Below are 27,555 nucleotides of genomic sequence, written 5' to 3' on the forward strand. Positions count from 1 at the left end.
TTGAAGGAAATGCAAGGGCTTTATTTTATAATTATTTATACTAATTAAGATATGAGTAGTGAGCAGAGAAAAATTCAGCGTCTTTTTCCACCTCTTCCTGAACCCCTAGCGCCACTCCTGCCACTTCCTCTACCAACACTACTACCACCTCTAGCACCCTTATTAGCCAATTCACGCCTTTTTTGATGAAACAGTCGTTTTTCTTTGACGCTACGATTTTTTACAATTTCTTCTTTTGTTCTCATTTCCCGTTTGAACCGACGCTTGTCCTTGGGTTCCTTTTTATCATTACTGTGCCCTGTAAGTAAAACATTAGATAGTCAATCATCGGCAAAAGGTTAGCAGCACTGATTAATTTGGTGCAATATAAACTAATACTAGAACTTTGGAATCAAGGCGCAATGTTCCAAATCATTTTATTAATAGTCTGAGAACTGATTACTATAGCTACAACAAATATAACTCAAAATTTTGTTGAAGAGATTTTAAGAATTCTCAAAAACTCTCACAGTGACAACTTTTTACCAGTTAGTTTGTAATGATTTTTGCTGCCATTTTCATTATGTTCTGCTCCTAGAATGATAATAAAGTGTACATCTCTTAACCAATTTACACAAAACTTCAATAATACTGTGTTTGCCGCAAGTAGCATTCCGTTTAATTAATATTGATACCAACAACGAAAATAACATATAACCAATTTCATAACACAAGCTGATCTCATATCGCATTGAAACCAAGATAGGTAGAGATAAATGAATGAACAAATCTGAACAATGTTAACAGAAGCTTACGAAATGGTTTGTGTCCTACAACTTCTATCCTGCTGCCTCGGCCCCTCTTTGATTGGCTGCGTTTGCTTGGAGCTTGTTCATCATCACTCGCAAATTCTTCCTGCTCCTTAGCCTTCGACTTTTTCAGCCAGCTCTGAGAGAGAAAGAAGGATATGCTCATTTATTTGCTTCACCAAGGTAATAACCACATTAAGTAACTCCGAACACTTGAACAGCTATTTTTCAACATGTACAATGTGAGGCCAAACATTGCAGCAAGTGGCATTCATCTAGTGCATCTATTAATAATAATTCATGATAGTTGACATGAGAGAGTATCCATAGTTTCATTTTACTACAACAAAGATACTTGATAGAACAAAGGTATTTTGTATTTTTCTGTTCCTTACTGTAATATTCTTTTTACTAACATTTAGGTTAAAAACTATAAAATTTTATCCAATTATGGAAAGTTATTTCCTACCATCTATGGTTATGAGATATTTTTACCTACTGGCTAGGTGATGTACAATACTTTGATACGAAGTATGACACATATGCATGTAGTTATTAAAAATACGCTTTAAGATTTGGTGTGCTGTCATTAAACATTTGGTTACAATCATATTGCATAGCTTCAATGCTTTAAATAATAGCAGATAATAAATATACATAAATACAGGAAATAATAGTGAGAAATTTGTAAAGACACGAGTGCAAAGCTGTTTCAATGCAGCAAGTATGACGGAGAGAGTAACAATGCGGTTAGATGCGAATAAGCAACTCGTAACAGATATCAGTAAAACATATGCCAATGGCTTCTCTCTTAGATTTAATACACAAGAGAGAAATATTTGATTAAACACGGTGTATAAACAATAATAATTCACCGAATGACTAAAAACTTGAAACAGAAGAGCAATAGTGAGTACATCGTGTGTCTATTTTGTCCACTGCGAGTAATAAACAACTAAACAGGTAAAGTATTAAAGGTTGACTTGCAACAAAATTCACATTACAGTTATTTGGTATCAAAAGATTCACCATGTCTTACTATGTTGTGCTGTAGGTACAAAATATGTGGAAATGTGATTACAAGCTCTTGAAAGCTAAAAAAACAAACAGTTGATCGCAGCCACACGAGACCGCTGTAGTTTGGATTCGCTTTCCAAAACGGCTCAAATGGGACGTACTTGTTACAGAATGGTTTCGGTTTACACTTTCATGCAATCTCATTCGTCAGAATATTTTCGCAAATATACTTCACGCATTCAATAAAACCATGTCTATTGTTCTTACGCGTCTGTTTTATTGTCATTGTAATGCTGTCGCTTTTACCACTGAGATCTTATAACTTACTGTAAAAAATCGTTAAACTTTTCAACCTTAGCTCGAATGAGTACATATCATTGTCTGATAATCATGACGAGCCTGTTGGTTACCTGTGATAATCGAAAAGTGCTGCAAAAATTATTTGCGAAGTATTGGGTCACATGATCAGATTACGACTTGACGATTAGTCCAAGCCGAAACAAAACTGTAAAGTAGTGAGCATCTATATTTGATGCGGGTCTTCGGTAAAACCCGAAGTGTTTGTCATAAACTAGTGCTACAATAAGTTTTATATTGAACTTTTTATTGGCCTTTCAATTCACGTGAGAACATCACGTGACAAAACGATAACGAAACTTATGAATACGTCAGATAAATAAAGAGATTCCAATCTACGGCGGCTTTTCGTTTTTGAGCTTTTAAGAGCTTGTAATCACATTTCCACGTATTTGGCACCTACAACACAACAGAGTAAGACATGGTGAATTTTTTGATACCAAATAACTGTAATGTGAATTTTGTTGCAAGTCAACTTTTAAGGTTACAAGGCACCCTCAAAATAGTACTTTTTTTCAAAAAAATTATTTTCAAGAAAAACATGTTTCTTATATAATTCAAGTGTGCTCTTTCCATTGCTGCCACTAAAAAGTATGTCAAACCACTTTAAAACACTCATAACTTGGACTGAATGTCGGCCACTTCCAGAGACAATATGCCCGAAATATTGATCGCTGCAGGGTGGTACATGGAAACAAGGCAGCTGAACCTGTGGTAATTGCTGCTAGGAAGGCAAACAGAAGGTGAGCTGCACCAGATGATAAAACATATTCAAGTGGAGGGTTTTAATAATACATATTCAAGTGGAGGGTTTTAAAAGTGTATGAGATGTATCCATGACAATCCAGCTGCCCATAACTATAAAGAAATCATGCGTTTTCTATTCCCAAACTTCAAACAGCGTTTTCTCAATATTTGCTTTATGTCAGTGTTTTCAATCTTTAAAACGCTGTCATTTTGTCAACTTTAAAGATATTGACTTGAAATTTTGTATGGCTATTCCTTGAAATCTAATTGATGTATTTATGGTCTCAGATCTTTTCTTCTCTGTGTAGGGGGTGCACCCATGATCCAAACTCCAACCTGATTTCGCATATATATTTTTTGTCGCTTTTTTACTACATAAAAGTTGTAATTGAAAGTTCTGCTCCCATATTATCATGATATACACTGTTTGGCAATATAACAACCACTTTTAAAGTAGATACAATGGGACTTTCATCCAGATATTTTACATGAGAAACATGACTTCGAAACCCTATTCTGATTCACAAAATGAGAATCGTTTGTCTGGTGAACAAACCAAGTATACCATTGGATTTGTCCCGAAAAATTGCACCAGAATATGACCTTTTCAAATTTGTAACACTATATATAGAAGGGGGGGGGGGGTCTCTCCGAGGGTGCCTTCTAACCTTAATGAAACCTTGATACACCATTTATTCCAACTCCGCTCCTTTTCGGCGTTCAATGAATAACCAGTTACGCATAACAGACTGCACACTCCTACATTTTCTTACAATTACAAAAACCTTTTGGCAATGTACCGAGGGTCCTCGACTTACGATGTTAATCAGTTCTTATAATGCTGTGTAAGCTGAATGTCAGTGCAAGTCATTACATAAATGAATTACTCTATATGTACTATAAACAATTGTACAGCAATAATATGTAACAGATAATATAAAAAAGTACATTATTAGAAAAAGAGAAAATAATTTCTTACATGAATTGAGTAAACTGAACACATGAATTGAAGCAAATTTTAATAAGATGGTTTACACATCCAAAATGGCTCATCACTAAACCTGAGTGATGCGACAGAAATTTAGTCACGCAACGACAACAAAGCGTATAAACTAGTTTGCAATCATTTACATCTCCTACAAGGTAAGATAAAACCATGCTTAATGTCATCTTTTATATTTTTATGGGAGCATTTGTAAACTTGAAACAGCGTTAATTGGGACATTCGTAACCCAACCAAGTGCTCTTGTATCATGCACAGCCAACTCCCACAAGTCAGTTGGTTAAATAACAAAAAGGTAAGTTATCTGGTAACCGATGCAAAGGATGTCTTCAGATACCAAAGTATGAATTACCTGATATGCATCAGACTTGTATGACGCATTTATCCACTGGCCACTCTCTGTCTTTATTTTTTTATTGCTGCCCTGATTACCAGCTGAGCCCACAAATCTTTTCTTTTTTCTGTCCCTGTATAAAAATGGTCTCTGTATAAAAATGGCCACTTCATGATGAAAACTTGCAAGCTACAGCCAGCAACCTACAGCAACCGATGCTATATCTTTGTATCAATGTATCAATGTTATACCGATGTATATCTATATATCTTTATATCAATGTTCAACAGACAGCAAAACCTATATCAAACATTATACCTCTAGCAACCGCCCGTGTAATCTTAGAAGAGCAGAAGAGGAATTTTAGAACAAGCATACTTCTAAAGCATGCAGTAAGTCATAGCCTGAAGGTACATAATCAGCATTTGTTACTGTCATGGGTTTCAATGATTGTTGTTAGCGTGAATCACTAAACAGATATTGCTAAATTTGTAGGCGGTATTTCACATGATGCAATAAATACATCTCGTGACACTGTAGGCGGTATGACGTATGATAAAATGAACCCATTGAGTGACATTTGTCAATATTTGTGAATCAAAAATACTCAGACAGTAAGCGATTACCATGCAAATTGGAGTGTTTACTGCAAAAACTTATAAACGCCATTTCTTATCTATAATGCAAACAGATGCTGGAGAGCAAGCGGTGATTGAATAGTGCACTTCAACGAACCATTTCATTCTGCTTTGAGAGCTCCTCATCTGATCATTGTCATCACCTGTTAAGTCCAGCACTGCGCCTTTAGCCTGTTGGTCAAAATTATTTCTCAGTCCGAGTCTATATAAAGATAAAAAGGTATAATGTTAACAGAATAATAAATACTCCTAACGGTGTCAAGGGCTGAGGTATGAGTGACCCTTGAGTCAGTCTCAATTTATAAAAGTATAAAAGACATTTAATTTAAAATATGCTTTTAGGATGTCTCAGTACAAAGATTCTTTATTTTTAGACCTGTCAAACTGTGAATACAGGTTGCTTTACGGATATCCTTGAATATGAAAAAGATATGTTAGGGTGACATAGACACAAGAAGAGTGATAGGCTATGTCTATATATAAACATAACAAGAATCATAGGCTATATCTATATAAACAACAGGAATAATAGGCTATGTCTAAATAAGCAACAGGAATAATAGGCTATATCTATAGAAGCATAACAAGAATTATAGGCTATATCTATAGAAACAACAGGAATTATAGGCTATGTCTATAGAAACGTAACAAGAATTAGAGGCTACATCTATGCTGACCTAACAAGAATTATGATCCCAGTTGATTTTATGCATTGATCAAAGTCAACAACATGAAATATTAACTGCTATTTCCAACATATATGTAAAGTAAGTCGGCATTGAATAGCCGCTCAGCAGGCTACCAACAAAGTATTGGCTAGTTATATACGTAATGTATACCACCAGCTCACTCTGTAACAGCTGAACAACAAAAAAACCTTAAGGTTTAGTTTCAAGTGTTCTAATGGAGTAGTGAGTTTAACTCACAAGTTTTATGCATTTCATTTCTTACTACTAGTGTCAGTACATAAACAGAGAATAAGCTTTTCTAATATAAATAAGGAAAAGAAAGGACACGAATACAGCAGCTGGAAATAAGAATTGCAACAATTAGCAAGCTAAGGCTTGTAGTTGCTGTCACCTGTCAGCAGCACCAACAGCAGCACCAACGTATTGAGAGTTTGTGATATTACCTACAGGCTACAGTTAGACAACTAGTTTTTGCTCTTGCTCATGCCTACACAAGTCCTACAGTCAACTTCTATGATTTTGAAGATCATGAGATATTGTAATAAATTGTTTATTGATCGAATAAAGTGAAATTCAAATCATGCTTGTGGGCGTTTCCTGTCGGCTTGTTGACGCACGAGATAAAGTATGTGGCATCTACTACCTATATTGACTTTTTAAAAAAATGTTATTGATGCTTTAGAAAAGAAACCGCAGCACACAGACACTGTTGATGCTTGGACAAACTAGTTAGAGCTAATGTATAGTAGCGAGTACTAACTACTACATTTGATTGTACAACTGGTTGTACCGAAAGAGATCGGCAATGAATAAAGATGCATCCATGGACATTATGAATTCTAAACCGTTTTGTGAGTCAGCAATGATTTATCAACACAAACTTAAACCTCTTTGGAATCACCATAAAGGGAATGCCCAGGATAATATTTTAACACATGTGTTAAAATATAATATATATACAAACTGACATACCGTAATGACATATAACTTCTATATTAATATGGTGTATCGAGATTTAACATACCTACAAGCTAAGATAAAAAAATGGTTGAACGACCTGTCCGCATAGCATTTTTCGCTTGAGCGATTTCAAATTTTGTGGTTTGTGCAAAAAACAAGAAGATCACAAGGGTCAGGGTAACAAAGGCATACTTGAAGGCCCAGTAAACATTAAAAAATGTGTAATATTTGCAAGCGACTACATTTTTTTGCTTTCAGCTTTCAAGGTATTACTTTTAATTACTATTACTTGTGTCTAATAATTTTTAAAATTAAATTCTTCATTTGTACATATCTGTGTAATAATATTGAAAATGATGATGTGGCAAACAGGACTGAGGGAATGACAGAAAGAAAACTTCATACATCACACCAATAAGAATACATTTGAAAGCATCTGCTAAACTCTTTGTAACGTCATTGATTGATTATGATAAGACTGTAAACCCAAGATGAAACAAAAAGGTAGAGATTACTATTCTAGAAAATACATATAAAACAACTGTAGCAACAAACCATGTTTCAAACAAGTGCAGAGAAAAACAACTCCGAGAAATTAAAAAAAAGACTGCATAGACAGGCTTTTACTCATATTAAAGTATACAACTCAAGTATAAAATGCTCAAGGCCGAGATACGTATGAGCAAAATGCGTAATAATAATGCTTCAGGTGGCAAAAAGGTGTGTGCCGATCATATAATGGCAAAGTCATAGTATGCACAACACACAGAGAAAAAATGCTTAGTGAGTTGACCTTCTACTAAAATGCTGGAAAACTGTTTGTAGTACTTTTTGTCCTATTTCGGCTCAAGTGTCAAGGCCTTCACTAAACATAAAACACTTATGGCTGAAACTGACAAAGAACATTGTCCACTGGGAAAGCTTTCTAAATAGAATATTTAAAGAGACCTACACACTATGTAGAAATACTACTAAAAGACTAACCCTTGCTCACTGCTGTAATCTGATGGTCGATATGAAATGTAATTCTCCTCATCTCTCACTGACTCTTGTTTCCGCTTCCGACTTTTTGTCGGTGCAGTAAGACTGGACAAGAGCGTGTCTGTCGACGCCTCCTACACAATAATGAACCCGAATGAACGTGAGAGAGAACTATATAAGAAAGATGTTAACTGTTAACCGCCATGCAGCGAAGTCATAGTTTAGCGAGGACAAAACTGGTAGCTGTAATGAGGACAGGCAACAACATGCAATGTAATGAGCTCATCGTTATTTCCCACAATCTTTACTATAATGAGAGCCATATTTGCCAGTCTATTCGAAGCCACACCAAGAATGTTAGAAAAGATATTGCAGCGCACGGGAAGTAAACCATTTATGCAGTTTATCAACCAAGAGTGCTACCAACTGCACCACTTGACCTGCTTGCAGCACTATTCTTATTCCTTTTTCTTTCTTCTTTCCATGTGTACCTTTTCTACTTATCATGCAGTAATCTAATTCTACCTTCTAATCTAATTCTACCTTCTAATCTAATTCTACCTTCTAATCTAATTCTACCTTCTAATCTAATTCTACTTTCTAATCTAATTCTACCTTCTAATCTAATTCTACCTTCTAATCTAATTCTACCTTCTAATCTAATTCTACCTTCTAATCTAATTCTACCTTCTAATCTAATTCTACTTTCTAATCTAATTCTACCTTCTAATCTAATTCTACCTTCTAATCTAATTCTACCTTCTAATCTAATTCTACCTTCTAATCTAATTCTACCTTCTAATCTAATTCTACCTTCTAATCTAATTCTACCTTCTAATTTAATTCTACCTTCTAATCTAATTCTACCTTCTAATCTAATTCTACCTTCTAATCTAATTCTAATTCTGTTTGTTACAGGCTTTAACCATTATTTATAATTTATACAAATATTATGTTACAGTTTCGTGGAGACTTAGACCAGATGGGGAAATTAATACGATAAAATGGTACTAAAATCTGTTCCTACTTACAAATTTTTATGCTTACGAAATGGCTTCTGGAATGAATTAATTTTGTATGCAGAATTTCCACTGTAATAGAAATAGCACTCGGCTTGGTGAAACACTACATACCATAGAATCAGGGACTTAAAGATAAGCATATGCATTACCTGCATCACTTCTCCATTCTCAGCCTGTCTTGCTTGCTGTTCCATAAACTGACCCATCAGGTCAGCCTTTTTTTCTGAGCTCACCGCGATAACGTGACTGTGTTTCTTTCGTTTAACCTGCATGACTGAGAATCCTGGGGCCTTGGCATTCACACCTATTTCAAATATCGTCTGCAATATAACCACCAACAGATTAGGATCTTAGTCTATCTAGATTGTAGACACTCTTTACAGTAAACAGATACATTACTACGAAGATAACAAACTAGCAGCTTTTTATGAAAAGTTATTCAATTTGTGAGAAATAATCTGACTCAATGCAAACAATTTTACAGCATCACAAGATGGCGTTTTTTCATTTCATTAGTTTAGCATATGGCACTGTAAAATCAAATGAAACTATATACAGATTTTGGGTTCATGTGAAACTATGTAAAGATTTTGGGTTTCTTGTGAAACTATGTACAGATTTTGGGATTCTTGTGAAACTATGTACAGATTTTAGCCCCCTTGACAAAACACAGAAGCTTCAACTTCAGAGTAACAAACTTTCTGTGTGAATTATGAGTACAATAATACATTTACAGACATTTCCTATACCCAGTTTTCTGAACAAAGCTGAAAAACAAAAAATATATTTCCTTTGAATGTCAACTTACCACAGTTGAAAATAATATATCTATGGCTGAGCTATAGACCAAAACGTGAATGATAAAACCCTATGTGAACCCGTTTCACATTCCTCCATAACATCTAATGTAAGTAAAAAAATCCAAAGTCTACCAGGATTGATATCTATGAAAAAGTTATAATTGTATGTTCAAGTGCTCTACGAATACTTTCTAAAAAAGCTCAAACAAATAAAAAAGATTATCTTAGGAAAAAGGCTTCGGGAAAAAAGATATGCAAGGAATGTGGAGATCATGGAATGTGCAAGGAATGTGCCGAATCTGAGAAATGGTAATGAATTTGCCACAATAAATGTTCAAAAAAAGATGTACTACTTTGTAAATTAACTTATTTCAAATTGAAAGCTCATCTTCACACACAGCAGAAACTAGAATTCAAAGTTCAAACTACCAAACTAAAATGGTCTATATTCAATATGGACCCGTAAAACAATACTTTTAGATATAGGCTATGAGGCCATCAAACAAAATAACTATAAACAATATAAAAGTAATGCTTGCATAAAGAGTTGTGGTACAGAAAATGAATATAGCTCAACACCTCATTAGCAGGGATGAGAAAAGTGAATGGTACATACGTTCTTAGGCCTAAACTGCTTCATGTTGCTGAGCATATCAACTCGAGCTTGCTCTGTTGCATTATTCGGCGCTGTAAGTAAAATTTATACAATCCTAAAACGAAAGGCTGATACAGAGAGGCCTCTCTAAACCTAAAGCAATGAAGAAAAGTTGAAAAAATCATTATAAAAAAGGGACTATTTATAGGTGCGAATATACAAGCGATTAAACTGAGCTAAGAAAACAATAAATTACCAGATTAAAGCATTGTAAGGAGACTGTACTTTGGTTGTAACTACAACCATTATTATGAATATCGAATGGTTAGATCAATTACTAATGCGGTCAGGTCAACAGCAATCACTAGCACTATAGACTCCTTCCTAAATTGTAGAACGCTACGTTACAAACTGATAGTTTTGCAATCTTTTTGAACAGCTTCATTTTTTGAGAAAGCAACAACTTCAAAAATATAACAGCTGTAAATTGTTTTTTGACGGAAACACGTGAGAAATAACGTGTGTGTCCAGCTATTGCAATACACACACTTCCATAATGTGTAGTTGATATACAACATTGCTATCTGCTATAGCAGCACACAACTAGTGTGGCCAATGAAAATTGGAGCTGGTAAGATGTCATCCATGACATTTATTCTGAATGTTTTACATAGATTACTTTTCTGAAACACAATTACCGAGTCGGAAGTTACTCATGCCAAGTTACTCATGGTGCCTAGACGACTAAGATGCTGCTGAGGAGGATAAGTCAAATGAAAATTGCTAAGAGTGAAAAACAATATATTGGAATTTTTCATATGCGTGGTCCATCTCCTCTTTTGCTAGCCTGTCTTGACGAACTGTTGTTTTTGCGGAGTTGTCTCCCGTCGAGCGGCCAAGCAACAACAGCTTGTCACAAGATGTACTGCACCTGATGCATCAGCTGCACTTATAGGGAGTTGTTCTCTTTCGTCTACGCGGCTTGGCTGCGATGTTATGTCGGTCGCTCCATTGGTAATCATAACAGATTTTACGCAAAAATTTATGTAGAAGAAAATAAGATTACAACATTTAACCAAAGACCAGTCTCTGTAGTAAACTTTAGTAGAACTTAAGAATAAAATAAATTGAAAATAAAATCAATAAGAACAAATAAAACTGACTGATACAAAAATAGAAATAAAACTGGCTGAGCGCACAAATAACAACATGTTTAGTCGCTGTTGTTGCCTAAGTTCTCAAATTCTACTAAAGTTTACTGCAGAGACGGGTCGCTAGTTACACGTTCTTATCTTAACTTTTCTACATAGATTTTTGCACGAAATCCGTTGATTACCAATGGAGCGACCAACATAACATCGCAACCAAGCCGCATAGACGGAAGAGAACAACTCCCTATAAGTGCAGCTGATGCATCAGCTGCAGTACATTTTGTGACAAGCTGTTGTTGCTCGCCCGCTCGACGGGGGACAACTCCGTAAAAGCAACAGCTCGTCAAGACAGGCTACTCTTTTGCTAACCAATAGTATTTTGTCAAGCGCTGTAAGTGTGAATATTTTAACCGATGCAATAAATATGTGCACAGTTATTTATTTCTACAGCCAGTTGAACATGTAGTTTAGGGGATAGACCATCTGCCTGCAGACCTAGAGGTACCAAGTTCAAATACAGTGTGAAGCAAATTTTCTTTCCTAAAACTTTATTGCTATAAATGGACACACGAATGACAGCCGACAGACAAACACTGAGATTTATATATAGATTTTTCTCTCAACAATTTCTATTGAGAGAACAATATATTTTTCTTTTTTCAATCAAACTTTTCATTTAGTTAGTTGGCTTTCATTGTTTTTTGCTTTGGCAATAATGAGTATTGGGGGTCCTACCACACAAAGTTGTCGTCGGAATAGTCACTTTTAAAATCACTGTCGTCACTTCTTGCGCAGTTTGAACTTCTACTAACCAAAAGCATGGCTCAACCAGCGACCTTCACAAACTTATTAGTGATGTTTGGGAGCGTTGCTGATTACTCCGCGAAGAGTGACAGCTGTCTTAGGTTTTTAGGGCTACATTTCTTGTACTGAAAATAGACCGAGATTCTCTTTAATAATCACTGTCAGTCACACACCTGGAAACGGATTTGCTGTCAATGTCGTGGCATTACATTGATGTTTACTTTAATTATTTGGCAGTCTATAAATGCTGGGCCAGATGCTTCTAACCAAAACTAGTGAAGTTTCGGTTGAACGTGTTGATTTATGGACAAATAATAAGTTAGTAAAGGTACGGCTACACGTAACAAATTTTTCGTTAGTTCTAACTAAAATAAGGAAATGATTGAAATACACAGAATTATTCTGCGCTGCTAGAATCGTGCTAGTGAGCACGATTCCAGCAGCTTTTGCAATTAGTATAGTCCAAGAGACGTATAATGACACACAATAAAAGTATAAGTGCAACTCAAACACTGCTTAGATTGCGTTATTGTATGTATTTATTGTTTGGACGCTATAGCTACAAATTGTTTATTTTTTAATTATAGTTCCTTTTTAGCAGCAAAAGTTTTGTGGTAGAAAATGTTGCCATTTTTAGCGCAATCAAGTGGGTTGCATCGTATTTACTATGGTGAATTTCTGTAATATTTTTCTTGCGTGTCGCATTATGTTCTCGGACTACATATATCTTAAAATTTGCTAGTCGTGCTCGCTCACCAACAATAGCGCAACTTGAACAGTTACATCGTGTGTTCTATGTTGAATTGCTTTCGTACTTTTACTGTGTGTCGCGACATATGTCTTGGATTATACTAATTGCTAAAGCTGCTAGAATCGTGCTCACTAATAATTTGTTTAATCTGTTAAAAGCGTTTCGTCGATGAACTCGGTGGGCATGCATGCATAGCTCAAATAATTCTGTGAATTTCGACCGATTAATTCTGCGTTTTTCGTGATTTCGGCCAGAACTCAGAACCAACGAAAAATTCGTTACGTGTAGCCGTACCTTCAGTAATCCTACTTACACAATCATTGTCACCTCGTCACCTACATTGATAAATGGTCGTCTCGTCTGTCACTTTTTAAATCTCCCTGTCGTCGGGTCGTCAGAATCGTCACAAAACATGAGAGGACCCCCAATATTATATTGTCCTCAAAGTTGAGCAAATATGAATAACTGACTGTTATAGTTTAGCAGTTGAAGATTTCACTAAGCAGAGTGCTCATTGGTGGAGCAGTTTTATAACTTCTTATATTTGTTTTAACATTAGCACGCGCGCACATATTGTATGTTTTTTTCTCTATATCTAAAAGTAATAGTTATTGTTACAATTAAAAGTTATCTCAAGAGTTATATCTAAAAGATCTTCTATGTTTAGTGTCACTTCAACAATTATTTTTCCAGGGTGTTTTTTAAAATTGCACACCACTTTTTTAAATGGTTCTATTCGGCTTCGTATGCAATCGAACCAGCTTCTCTGCCAAGGCCTATTTCACACTTCCATTTCTGTTTGTGCAATACACATGCATCCAGACACATGATTTCTCTTCATCAAAGCTGTTCATCGTTAACATCAAAATTTGTTGAAAACTTAGACTCCTCTAAAGTGATTAAACTAATTGTCAATAAACATCAAACTTGTCTGACCAGGTAGGTATACATACACTGCGTTTCCACGACACGCATAATTCGCAAATTTGAGCCAATCAGCAAGTTATCCGTGTCATGGAAACGGCATAAATCCGTAAGCTAAGCGAGTTTTGCGATCCGCAAAACGTTATCGAATCCATCGTGCTTGCAAATCCTGGAAACGGCACTTGCAATTAATGCGCATTAGAATATCGATGGCTATCATTATGTTTCCATGGCTCACATAATTCACATGATTCACATAATTCGAATGATTTGCAAGTTGAGTTACTTTGCGATCCGAGCGTTTCAATGAACACCTGCCGATGCGGATTTAATGCCAGCACTTGACCCAATAGGTCAAGTATTAGCCTAATTAATGACTCTATAAATCGCTACGAAGTCTTGTCACGCCAAGCTTAGCAGCAATCGTTCGGAACGTTGGCGCATTGAGACTGCTGAAATCGAAATAAAAATGACTGAAGAGTGAAAATGTTTTTAATGATTGCAAAGTAACTCAACTTGTGAATCATTCGAATTATGTGAATCATGCGAATTATGTGAGTCATGGAAACATAGTGATAGTTGATGGCGGATTCATCAAGCAGCTGTACTGAATAGATGTTAGCAAAACATATAAACAGGAGTAACAGTACAACCAGATAAAGTAGGTTACCCAGTAAGGGGTGAAAGCCAAGAGTTATTCCCTCCAGCTCTTTCATTCTTTTGATAGACTCACTAGAGGCAGCTGGCCGGGACTTGAGATAGAGACGGTACCCATTATCACACACCTTAACCATGTTTTTCTATATAAACAAAGGAATGCTTCGATATAAACATTGTTAATTCATCAATAGTAATACAAATACCTGTTGTTCCTACAGACACTCCAGTTATCCATTATCAATATCATATTATAAATTACTGTTTATAGATAATCTATCAGTTTAAGGTTTGATAAAGGTGAAATACTTTCAAATTTTATGCCATAAACAGTCTGAGAACCTAAAATTACTTCTATGCGATAAATTTGAGGCTAGAGACAAGCTTGAGGCTATCTATTCGTTAAATAAACATTGTATCAAGATCATATTTGTATTCATAGTAAAAGCATGAACAAAAACTCGGCAAACAAATTCACAAGTTGAATAAATAATTACCCAATCATGGGAGTTGTCTGTCAACAGTCGAATATCTTCGTCCACATTGTCTAGCAAAGCTTGTGGGACGTGGCCCACTAGCCCATCACTGAGTTCTGTAACCATAAATAAACTGGAATAGCTGATGAATTCAAATGTGAGCAAATATTTCCATAGGAGTACGGTTTATTTGCCTAATTAGTTCAACTGTAAAAAAGCCTATGAGAGTAATTTAATAAATACTGTAGTTAATTATCTATTACGTTAATAAAGAGAATCATATATGATTATGCTGTAAACTAAGTATAAAAATAACAATCTTATTTTTAAACAACAAAATTATGTAATAATCTATACAAAAAGATTTTTACAGTGATTTTACCTTAGAGACAAATGACCAGAAATGCAGGCTCGGTGGAAGCATATGTTTAGAAGAAAAGATGGCATTAGACATACATGCTGTAAGTTACTCTAACTTGGACTGGGTCAAACTTAAACTAACTTAGATAATAGTTTCTTTTGTTATTTTAATATTTTTTATTAAAATATATTTTAAATTTCTACAAGCCTCTTCACATTCACTTACAAAATTGTAATTTTTAAGAAACCTCATTGGTAAACCTCAAAATTCTTGGCAAACCAGAGTATGAAGAAAAACAATTGTAGAGCGAAATAATTACATCGCATTTAAGAAAATTGCAAATGTAAGAGGAGATAACTCAAGAGATGTAATGTCGAGTAATCTAACTAATATTGAACTAATATTGCTTGAACTAATATTGCTATTACAAAATTTAGACACTTAAAAGTTCAAGTGTATAAGTAATGAAATAGTTCAGTGCTTGCAAATATAATACCTAATGTTACTGAAACATCTTCAAATAAGAACTGATATTTTTATTTGCTTAAGAACGCTGCGCAGTCCCTCTGACCAGTCTTTGCAAAGAGTGCTCTGGCATACAAACACTTTAGCTACGTTTCCTATGCTTGCTTTTATGTATGCAATGCCTAAACATTTTCAATAGTCAACATCTCATCTACACGCTCAGAACTTGTTCAAGGAAGCGATTGTTATTGGGTTTTATTCAGTTAATGCAGGCTTCAGTTATGTATGTATAGTGTAAAAATTGGAACAAATATAGCAATTGTACTTAATTACTACAAAAGTGAGCCGACGATCACAATTTTGGTTTTACTCTAGATAAATAGTGAATCTGTTATTGTTATCTAGTTGCAAAAGGTTTCGATTCGCCCGCAGACTACAACTATGAACAAATAAGAAAACAAAACAGTGGAATACTTACGTGCCAGTAAAAGAGATAAAGCTACTTACCTTGTTTGCTAGCTTCAGTGACCCACTTGACAGGTTTGCCAAGAAAAAGGTGTAAGTCAAGAAGGTATGGCATCTCATCAGAGGCTACGAGTGAATAGGCAGTACCAGTCCTACCAGCTCTTGCCACACGTCCTAGCAACATAGCAGTAAATTTACTATCTGCAAATTCTAAGAGACTGCCATAGACCCACAAAAAGGATATTGGCATTGTGATGATCGCTATTATACAGAGCTTGTCACCCATGATGAAGAAGTGAGCTGCAGTCTACATTGGACTAGCTGAAGTGCCCGCAACGCATTGCTATCGATGAAAAGAAGACAGGTACCTGGACAATGTCTTAGAAAGCATCAAACACAGCACCTATCAACTCTGTCATAGGGCATCACACATAGCACCTACCAACTCTGTCCCAAGGCAACACACAAATAACCTACTAACTCTGTCACAAGGCATCACACACAGAACCTACCAACTCTGTCATAGGGCATCACACATAACACCTACCAACTCTGTCACAAAGCATCACATACAGAACCTATCAACTCTGTCATAGGGCATCACACATAGCACCTACCAACTCTGTCACAAAGCATCACACACAGCACCTACCAACTCTGTCTCAAGGCATCAAACAAATAACCTACTAACTCTGTCACAAGGCATCACACACAGCATCTATCAACCCTGACATAGAGCATCACACATAGCACCTACCACCTCTGTCACAAGGCATCACACACAGCACCTACCAACTCTGTCATAGGGCATCACAAACAGCACCTACCAACTCTGTCTCAAGGCATCAAACAAATAACCTACTAACTCTGTCACAAGGCATCACACACAGCATCTATCAACCCTGACATAGAGCATCACACATAGCACCTACCACCTCTGTCACAAGGCATCACACACAGCACCTACCAACTCTGTCATAGGGTATCACAAACAGCACCTACCAACTCTGTGTACAAACAGTTTTGCTTTTGCAGGAAAGTGGAAGTTGATGACATTGTCAAGAACAGGAATGTCTATGCCTCTAGCAGCAAGGTCAGTGACCAGCATCACAGAGCACTTCTTGTTAGTGAACTTTGCAATGTTTATCTTCCTGGCAGCTTGATCTAGGGCACTATAGACACAGCAACAACTGACGCCTGCCTTCTGCAGTAACTGAAAAGAAAAAGATAATGAGTGAAAATGATGAATAGATATTCTAACACGGAGTTGTATGCACCTTTAAGAAAAGAAAGTGCAAAAGGAAGCTGTACGCATTTGTAAAGATTGTAAACACCCCATCAAGAATATAGAAAGGGAATACCCTGTCTTGGTTGTAGAGACCGGAGGAAAAAGGAGAATTCAGTGTTGCCAACAGGAAGTAAGTTGTATAAGTTAACAACAGGAAGTACGCATTACATAATGGAAACAGTAAGTTAATCTTACTCTCCTAAAACAATCAACTTCTCTAGTACAGAATGCTATTCATATTGGTAGAGCTGCACATTAAAGGCTCACCATGTTAATATACTCGACGTGATGTTTCGTTGCAAGGAAAACAACTGTCTGTTCACTTGGTTTGATATGCCGAGTGAGTAGATGGAGGAGCAGAGCATCCTTGTCAACTGTCCTGCACCGAAAGTATTGTGTCTGCAAGACATGCCAAAAAGATAGTCAGACTTCAAAGTGAAGCCGTATCAGGAAGACTCAAGAATGTATCATTACTACTATTATGTTCAATTGTACCAGGGTTCCAGACGACCAATCCCTGCACAATATAATGGATTTTTTTGAAAAAAGCGCACTTATTAAAAAGGTAATGAAAATTGGCGACATACTAAAGTATGCCTAAAGTCCGAAATGCAAATTAACAAGTTTTACAATAGTGTTAAGCGAGTATGTCCGATCATCCTCATTCTATAGATAGTAATTTAAGTTGCATCAATCGCGGTTAAACTACCTGTAGGTTTGGACTGAGTTTGCTGTCTACGTCCAATCGAATGAGGGTGGGATTGTGTAAGCCCGCCTTAGCAAACTCTATTAGGCCTTTCGGTAATGTAGCGGAGAACAAGACTGTCTGTCTTTTATCTGAGAGTCGATGGATAGTCTCGCGAAGTTGCGTCTCAAATCCCATTTCAAACAGCCTGGCAACAGATAATAGCAAATTTTCCAAGATTGCCCTCAGAGGCACACCGACATTGTATTGATACAAAATGAACAATACCGTAATTTTAAAGGTTGATTTGCAACAAAGTTCACATTACAGTTATTTGGTATCAAAAGATTCACCATGTCTTACCCTGCTGTGTTGTAGGTGCAAAATATGTAGAAATGTGATTACAAGCTCATAAAAGCTTAAAAACGAACAGTTAATCGAAGCCATCACGAAAACGTCGCAGATTGGAATCCCTTACCAAACCGGCTCAAATGGGATGTAGTTAAACACGATGGCTTCTATTTACACTTTCATGCAACCTCATTCGTCGAAATATTTTTACAAATATACTTCATGCATTCAATTAAACCAAGTCTATTGTCCTTACGCGTCTGTTTCATCATCATAGTAATACTGTCACTTTGAGCACTGATATCTCAAAACCTACCATAAAAATTCGTTTAACTTTTTAACCTTAGCTCGAAGGAGTGCATATCATCCTCTGATAAACATGAGGAGCCTGTTGGTCACCAGTGATAGTCGACAAATTCTGCAGAAATTGTTCGCGCCATTTGGCAGGAATTATGGGTCACATGATCAGATTACGACTAGATAATTAGACCAGGCTGAAACAAAACTGTAAAGTAGCGAGCATCTATATTTGATACAAGCTTTCCGGGAGAACCCGAAGTGTTTGTCATAAAATAGTGCTACGAGACGTTTTATATTGAGCCTTTTACTAGCCTTTAATTTCACGTGATAACATCACGTGTCAAAACACTAACCATAGTGTTTGAGTATGTCATTGGAATAAAGAGATTTCAAACTACGACATTTTCGTGATGGCTGCGATTAACTGTTCGTTTTTTAGCTTTTAAGAGCTTGTAATCACATTTCCACATATTTTGCACTTACAACACAGCCGAGGAAAACGTGGTGAACCTTTTGATACCAAATAACTATAATGTGAATTTTGTTGAAAGTAAACCTTCAAAATAATTTGCTTTCATAACCATGGCTAGTTTCTCAAGTTTATTCCAGTGATGTGTTATTGATGAACAATGTGCATCATTTGATGTGCTTGAAACCCAAAACAATAGCGTCAAGGTTACAAAGCTAAATGTCTTTAATTCTACTCAAAATCCCTTTCCAAGGCTGTCAACCTAAATATACAGAAGTGCCTCACTGTGTAGCTAATACTTGATAGCTTACACTCACCTGTCAGCTTCATCAAACACAACATATTCCACAGAGGATAGCTTCAGGTTCATTTCTACTACTACGTGCATAAACCTCCCCGGCGTTGCTATGATTCTGAAAGTAGAGAGTAAGGGGAAATGTAATGTCTGATCACAGGGCTATCAGCATATGTCACAGAAGCATGAACAAATGCACACATTTTCACTAATCCAAATACACGATCAGTTACAAACACTGTATTCACCAGCGCACAAGCAGGCATACGCACCTACAACAGCGGGTAAATGTACAGAATGCACCATGTCATTTTTGCAACGAAAGATGGTTTGCATTAATATATTTATTGTACACCATCTTCTGGGAAAGCAAATAATAAACTCATAAATGCTGTGCTTGGATTGAATTCTTCAAAGCTCGGGTTAATACATATGATCTTTTTTTATATATTAAAAAACAAAAAAAATGCCAAAAATTGTAAAGTTAGGTCAAATATTTGCAGCACAAATATTGATATAATTAAAGGACTATTTTTTAAAAAGATTTGGTAAAAAACTCAAATTTGAACACCTTATTTATATAACATATAAATCTGCACTAATATTATTAGTGCAGACGCGCAGCGCTGCATTGCTCCTATTTGGAACAGGTATGATAGTGAAACACAATAGATGATCACACACTTTTACTATAGCTTTTGGTTAAGATTTCAAACTTTCTACACATTTCTTCAAATTAAAAGCTTCGAAACATTCAAAGTTTTAGTAAACCATTCATAATATGAAGAGATATAGAGCTAGCATTAAGTTACCGAAGTGAACAAGTCAAACAGAAGTTATATTTGAAGTTGTCAGAACCTATCAAAAAGAATTTGGGTGGATATTTTTATTAACAGATTTGTCCATTCGTACAATAGTGCTGTTTATTGAGACGTGGTGAATCATTACTGCTCAACTGGGACAACTCTTATATCCCAATTAGTTGAAAACACAGTTGCCATAGCAACGAGAAATGAGCAGCTAAAACAATGAGACTCCTCCTGACATGTATTTACACACATACGCATGATATAATTGTATTAAAATATATCTTAGATACTGATATCATTACTACACTAAAGCTAGGAAGAACAGTGAGATCAGCTCAATATTGACTTACACATCTGGGTTAGAGTGCAGGGCCTCAAACTGGTCATTCATGCTGCAAACAAAGATGAACGAGAATGTTTAGCAGTTGCACTGGCACAGCAGTGCATATGAAATTGAGGAAGCAGAGACAGGACAGCTAACAAGAATGATTTTCCTTTAAATAAATAATATGAGTAATGGACCAACTAATGGGCGTTGATCTACTCTGAGGATAGTAAGGAGATTGCTGATATAGAAAAAACAAGGAGTCTATTAGTGAAAAATTTGTATGATACCATATTGTTTACCAAACATAATTTGTCATTTATGTGAAGATTTCATATATTGCTGTCAAGGTATTTCAGAGAGGTACAAAAAAGCAGCCTGCACTTTCCATGTTACACAAGAATGAATTAGTTTTAATTGTACATGAAATTTATTTATTTGAATTTAAAAAGCAACAATATAGCGTCAAAGGCTAAAGGACAAGCGTAAACTTTTGTCATTATAATCTTGTAGCTGACCATCTACTCAACTACCTAGAAACCCTTAGAAGACTTCAAGCGACGCATTATTACACCGTCATTTTTATGTTAGCCAAATATTTTAAAGAGTTTAGTTTGAAATAGACCAATCTTCAGCATGGACTCTATAGACTTAAGACTGTATCTTATGACTATCGACTTATAACTGTATCTCATGATTCTATAGACTTAAGACTGTATCTTATGACTCTATAGACTTATGACTGTATCTCATGACTCTATAGACTTATGACTGTATCTTATGACTCTATAGACCTATGACTGTATCTTATGACTCTATAGACTTAAGAATGTATCTTATGACTCTATAGACTTATGACTGTATCTTATGACTCTATAGACTTAAGAATGTATCTTATGACTCTATAGACTTATGACTGTATCTTATGACTCTATAGACTTAAGACTGTATCTTATGACTATCGACTTATGACTGTATCTTATGATTCTATAGACTTATGACTGTATCTTATGACTCTATAGACTTATGACTGTATCTCATGACTCTATAGACTTATGACTGTATCTTATGACTCTATAGACCTATGACTGTATCTTATGACTCTATAGACTTATGACTGTATCTTATGACTCTATAGACTTATGACTGTATCTTATGACTCTATAGACTTATGACTGTATGCTATTTCACCTACTATTGCAAATAATCATTGCTAAGGAATTTAAGTCTATCACATGCAGCTGTGTGTCACTATCAGAAATATTATATCGCTAATGTCACAGTTTAAAAGTCAGCAAAGTTCAATATGAATTGAATTTTGAGGTTTGCGTTTCATTTTTTAAGCGTGCTTAAATATTGCACAGACAGCGAATGCAAAGTCTAACAATGTTAGCTGCATTACAAAAATGAGACAGTCAATTTTTGCTATACATACGTATATGAATTATTGCATGGTCAGATAACGCAGTCATCAGCATTTTAAGAGTCCATCACACAGATGACAGACAATGAACAGCAAATGCGTAATCCAAGCGTAAAAAAGTCTTGTGCCACAATTCTTTTAAATTAAAAGTTATTTATTAGATTGTTCAGGAACTGATAAGCAGAATTTGATTAAATACCAATGAGCATCGTGTGAAATGTTAATTAACAACATGTTTTTCAAAACAAAATCATCCACGAGCTTTTTTTAAAGCCCTGTGCGCTACACTGCACATTACACGGAGTAGGAAAAACAACAACCCTGCACACTACACTGTGTAGGGAAGGCAGCCCTGCCCAATATTATTACTGTGTAGGAAAAACAATCCTGCACACTATACTGCATAGGAAAGACAACCCTGCAAAATACACTGTGTAGGGAAGATAGCCCTGCACACTACACTGCTGGAAAGACAACCCTGTACACTAAACTGTGTAGGGAAGGCAGCCCTGCACACTATACTGTGTAGGGAAGGCAGCCCTGCACACTACACTGAGTACGGAAGGAAGCCTTGCGCACTACAGTGTGCTGGAAAGACAACCCTGCACACTACACTGTGTAGGAAAGACAACCCTGCACACTACACTGTGTAGGAAAGACAACCCTGCACACTACACTGTGTAGGAAAGAAATTGAAGTAAAAACTCAAATAGCAAGAGAGGATAATTACCTGTCTCCACCAAGCACGACAGCAGCCTTCAAACCTGTGTACTTGCCAATCTACAGAGACAGACAGTAACATTTTGATTTGCCATGGTTGGTAGTTGAGGTACAAGAGGGTACAAGAAGAGAAAGAGTTGTACTCAAATATATTACAACACCGATTGAGCCTTGCAAACTCTTGGAGACGACTCTACATGCTTTGTGTACAGTTTTGCTAGACAAAAGCATTTTTGAACATAAAGCAATCAATATACAGCTAGCTAGCTATTTGTAGAAATAAGAACACCCCAGTACCGTGAAACCTCTATTAAACGCCATGGAGCTCTATTTTGTAACCCTTCTCCCCATAGTGGCAGTCAAATAGAGGTGGCAATCAAATAGAGGTGGCAATCAAATTGAGGTGGCAATCAAATTGAGACTGGCGTTGAATTTTTCAAATACCTCGTCATAATTTACAAGATAAGTTTAACCCTTTTACGGGAAGAGTGAATGTTGCCTACATTTTGCACTTTCCTTTGGGCGGAGCGAAATTAACCCTTTCGAATGCAGTTAATCTGCTTACTTGCCAAGGATCTCTAAATGAATGAGCGTTGAGAAGTCAAAAAATAATTCAATCAATATCTATTGCTTACAATTAACCTGCAATGATGTTGTAGCCTGTGACCCTGTACCCTGCTTTGCAATTTGTTGGTGCTTTCAATTTTTTTATTTCATTCTAAATTCGAAGGTACAGTGTACCCTCAGAATACGATTTCAATCCGTTCCAGGGTTGGGATCGTATGGTGAAAAATCATATGGAGAGATATAAAAACCATAATAATTGTATAATGCAAACACCCTCTGGTAAAAATCATCAAATTTAATACAAGTGCTGTACATATTAACACTAGTAACAAAATAGTATGTTAACCTTAGTAATTATAGTTACCTACAGTAACTTTAGTATATTTAGTGTATTTATTGGTTATGACTTGTATTAAAATGTAACGTTGCAACGCGCATGCGCAGTAAGTTCCGTAGAGAATTTTTACTGTTAAGACAGACATATCACATAAACATTGAATTTGCTTTAAATAAATAAGTTTAGCTCACTAAAAACACATGTAAAGCTAAGTTTCAGTATGTACAAATGTATTTTCAACTATTTTACTGAATTTCAACTTTTTAACACCAAACTTTCATTCGAGTTTCTGGCTTCATTTTCAATATGATTTTAGCCGATCTTATTAAAACTTTTTGCAACATAATTTGGCAAAAAAGCCCAAACGATGCTGTTTTCGTTATGGAGTGGATTTTTGAAAGCAGAGTAAGAAGTTGCCTAACCACTGACTTTCTGTTTGAGGGAATCGCAACTCCAACTTTGATACTGGTTTTTGAAGGAAAAATGTTACCATTTTACACATGAGAATTGCTAAACTAAAAGCAATCAGTCATCGTGTCTCTCTCAAGCATTGTGAAAACGTTTTCGGCGAACAGCATTTCGAAATTTTTGTTATTTTTACGTAAGTAATAAGCACACCGACTGCCAAATTAAACCCTCGGGCGAAAACTTTGTTGAATTTGTATGGTGAAATAAGATTCTTATGGTGAGGCAAAAACAGCATCATGTTCCACTTCGTAAGGTGAAAAAATCTTATATCAGGATAATCGCATCCTTAGGGTGCATTGTATATTTTCATTTTGTACCTATATTTAATAATGTTGCATAAAAACCCATCGCACTCATTCATAATTCTGCAGGGTAGTAAGGTCTTCGTTGTATACATCTGGATATTAAAATATTGGCTATATTTATATGAGTATTTAGGTCTTGGTTATAGTAATGCAAAAGACAACTAATATTAATATTAAAGGTTGAGTTGCAACAAAATTCACATTACAGTTATTTGGTATTAAAAGATTCACCGTGTCTTACACTGCTGTGTTGTAGGTGCAAAATATGTGGAAATGTGATTACAAGCTCTTAAAAGCTCAAAACGAACAGTTAATCGCAGCCATCACGAAAACGCCGTGTATTGGAATCCCTTTCCAAAATGGCTCAAATGGGACGTAGCTGAACATGATGGTTTCTGTTTACATTTTCATGCAAGTTCATTCGTCGAAATATTTTCACAAATATACTTCACGGATTCAATAAAACCATGTCTATCATCCTTACGCATAATTCATCATTGTTGTAATGCTGTCACTTTGAGCATTGATATTTCACAACCTACCGTAAAAATTCAATTAAGTTTTTAAAATTAGCTCGAAGGAGTGCATATCATACTCTGATGAACACGAAGAGCCTGTTGGTCACCAGTGATAGTCGATAAATGCTGCAGAAATTGTTAGCACCATTTGACAGGAATTATGGGTCACATGATCAGATTACGACTAGACGATTAGATCAAGCTGAAATGAAACTGTAAAGTAGCGAGCATCGACATTTGATACGGACCTTCCAGTAGAACCAGAAGTGTTTGTCATAAACTAGTGCTACGAGAAGTTTTATATTGAGCGTTTTATTGGCCTTGAATTTTACCTGATAACATCACGTGTCAAAACAATAACCACAATGTTTGAGTACGTAATCGAAATAAAGAGATTCCAACTACGGCGTTTTCATGATGGCTGCGATTAACTATTCATTTTTGAGCTTTTAAGAGCTTGTAATCGCATTTCCACATTATTTTGCAACTACAACACAGCAGAGTAAGACATGGTGAATCTTTTGATACCAAATACCTGTAATGTGAATTTTGTTGCAAGTAAACCTTCAAAGTCAGTAACATAGTGGAATGGATGTTTAGTATGGAAACAACCTGTGACCATTTCATCACCTACAAAAAGCTACAACAAGGAATGTGGCAATATATTTATAAAATAGCAACTTTACTTGTCATCTGACATATGGTTTAGTAAAAATATAGCAAGGTTTTTAGACACATAGCATACAAATGCATAACTAATGAGTTCTTCATCTGTGTATCCATAACATTTGCGAAGTTATCCAGATAACAATGCTTCCAAGGAAACACTACTCGTTACTAAATATTTCAAACTTACATCTTTGGCAAATCTGAGAGTTTGCAGAGCAAGCTCTCGCGTAGGAGACATAACAAGAGCCCGAGCTCCTGACTGGCCTGTGTGACTTTTTAGCTTTTCAAAGAGAGGGATGAGAAAGGCAGCTGTTTTGCCACTCCCTGTCCTTGCCATGCCAACCACATCTTGTCCATCAAGTATGAGAGGTATTGTCTGCGATGACCAATCGCGGTTAGACGGACAATAAAAGCAAATTGTGAGATAGATTTCTATGTAACTCAGAAGCTACCAAAACAAATACACAAAAAGTAAACCTGATGTATAAGGCTTGTATTATTGTCTTCAGGTGATATATTAGCAGCTGTAGTTTGATTGATTTAAATATGTTACTGGAATGATACTGATCATACACTTCCATGATATATTCATCATAGCATTCTCAATCATTCGCATATCTATATCATTCGCAACTCTATAGCACTTTCATCTGATCAACTCTATAGCACTCTCATCTGATCAACTCACTAGCACTCTCATCTGATCAACTCTACAGTGCTCTCATCTGATGTACTCACTATAGCACTCTCATCTGATCAACTCTACAGCGCTTTCATCTGCTGTACTCTCTATAACATTCTCATCTGATCAACTCACTATAACATCATTATCATCTGATGAACTCTATAGCATTTGCATCTGAACAATTCTACAGCACTCTCATCTGATCAACCCACTATAACATCAGTCTCATCTGATTAACTCACTATAACACTCTCATCTTATCAACTCACTATAACACTCATCTGATCAATTCACTATAACACTCTCATCTGATCAACTCACTAGCACTCTCATCTGATCAACTCTATAGCATTCTCGTCTGATCAACTCACTGTAGCATTCTCATCTGATCACCTCACTAGCACTCTCACCTGATCAACTCCCTATAACATTCTCATCTGATCACCCACTGTAGCATTCTCATCTGATCAACTCACTATAACACTCTCATCTGATCAACTCACTATAACACTCTCATCTGATCAACTCTATAGCACTCTCATCTGATCAACTCACTGTAGCATTCTCATCTGATCAACTCTATAGCACTCTCATCTGATCAACTCACTGGCACTCCCATCTGATCACCCACTGTAGCATTCTCATCTGATCAACTCTATAACACTCTCATCTGATCAACTCACTATGACATTCTCATCTGATCAACTCACCTGAAGGAATCATGTATGACTCCCAGTAGAAAAAAGTAAAGCATAAACAAATACTCGTAACAAATACCCGTAAAAGCATCTATCGAAGCTGTATATCTTTTTTGATATTAGCGAACTGACTCATAATCAGATTCAGTAAAGAGCCCAACTGATCTCAATGTTTAAATGCTAACCTTTCTCTGGATTGGTGTTGGAATTTTGTAGCCTTTATGAAGAATGCCTTTGAACACTGAGTGACATAAGCCTAAAATGAATGCAACACTGAGAGGATCAGCACATGTGTGGACGAAAACGTACCATAGAGCAATGTATGTAAAGTACACCAAAGTGAGGTTAAAAGTAATTATTGATAAAATGAGTGCTAATTATATGTACTGTTCTAAGTTTGTCAACCAATTGTTGCCATGGCTGCTAATACCATATTGAGGTTTGCTTGGCTTACAAATAATGCAATAAGGCAAATATGAAACGGAGTAACTTATCACCAATACATGTTAATTGAAGCTTACCCATAGACTGAAATCCACCAGATTTTTTCTTTTTTCGGTTTTGAATACGAACCAAGTTTCTTGTTTCCACATCACTATCTTCTGACTGTAAATCACTTCCAGGACTGACCTTTTCGTCACTCATTTTAGATGTACAC

The 27,555-nt window shown here is 36.0% G+C and overlaps 1 protein-coding gene across 1 annotated transcript; it reads right to left on the bottom strand.

Annotated features, from left to right (window-relative positions):
- On the bottom strand, window positions 1–27,555 carry LOC137389592 (ATP-dependent RNA helicase DDX54-like). Its single transcript, XM_068075646.1, has 19 exons — window positions 27,419–27,555; window positions 27,083–27,153; window positions 25,702–25,890; window positions 22,661–22,710; window positions 20,533–20,574; window positions 19,396–19,491; window positions 17,983–18,166; window positions 17,541–17,672; window positions 16,988–17,198; window positions 16,028–16,159; window positions 14,716–14,810; window positions 14,232–14,361; window positions 9,953–10,023; window positions 8,686–8,856; window positions 7,518–7,648; window positions 4,982–5,086; window positions 4,265–4,379; window positions 795–927; window positions 1–298 (listed from the first exon to the last, which is right to left on the bottom strand). Exons 1-19 carry the CDS (start codon window positions 27,540–27,542, stop codon window positions 75–77), a joined length of 2,406 nt encoding a protein of 801 aa, XP_067931747.1. The 5' UTR covers window positions 27,543–27,555; the 3' UTR covers window positions 1–74.

The sequence above is a fragment of the Watersipora subatra genome, chromosome 3, assembly GCF_963576615.1.
Source record: "Watersipora subatra chromosome 3, tzWatSuba1.1, whole genome shotgun sequence".
NCBI lineage: Eukaryota > Metazoa > Bryozoa > Gymnolaemata > Cheilostomatida > Watersiporidae > Watersipora > Watersipora subatra.

Excerpts from the sequence above, each read along its gene's own strand:
- LOC137389592 (XM_068075646.1), bottom strand. The coding sequence starts at position 27,542 with ATGAGTGACGAAAAGGTCAGTCCTGGAAGTGATTTACAGTCAGAAGAT. Across the intron at positions 20,575-22,660 it reads GTCGTGCTTGGTGGAGACAG|CATGAATGACCAGTTTGAGG; the intron begins GTAATTATCCTC and ends CTTTGTTTGCAG. Across the intron at positions 14,362-14,715 it reads CAGACAACTCCCATGATTGG|AAAAACATGGTTAAGGTGTG; the intron begins GTAATTATTTAT and ends TTGTTTATATAG.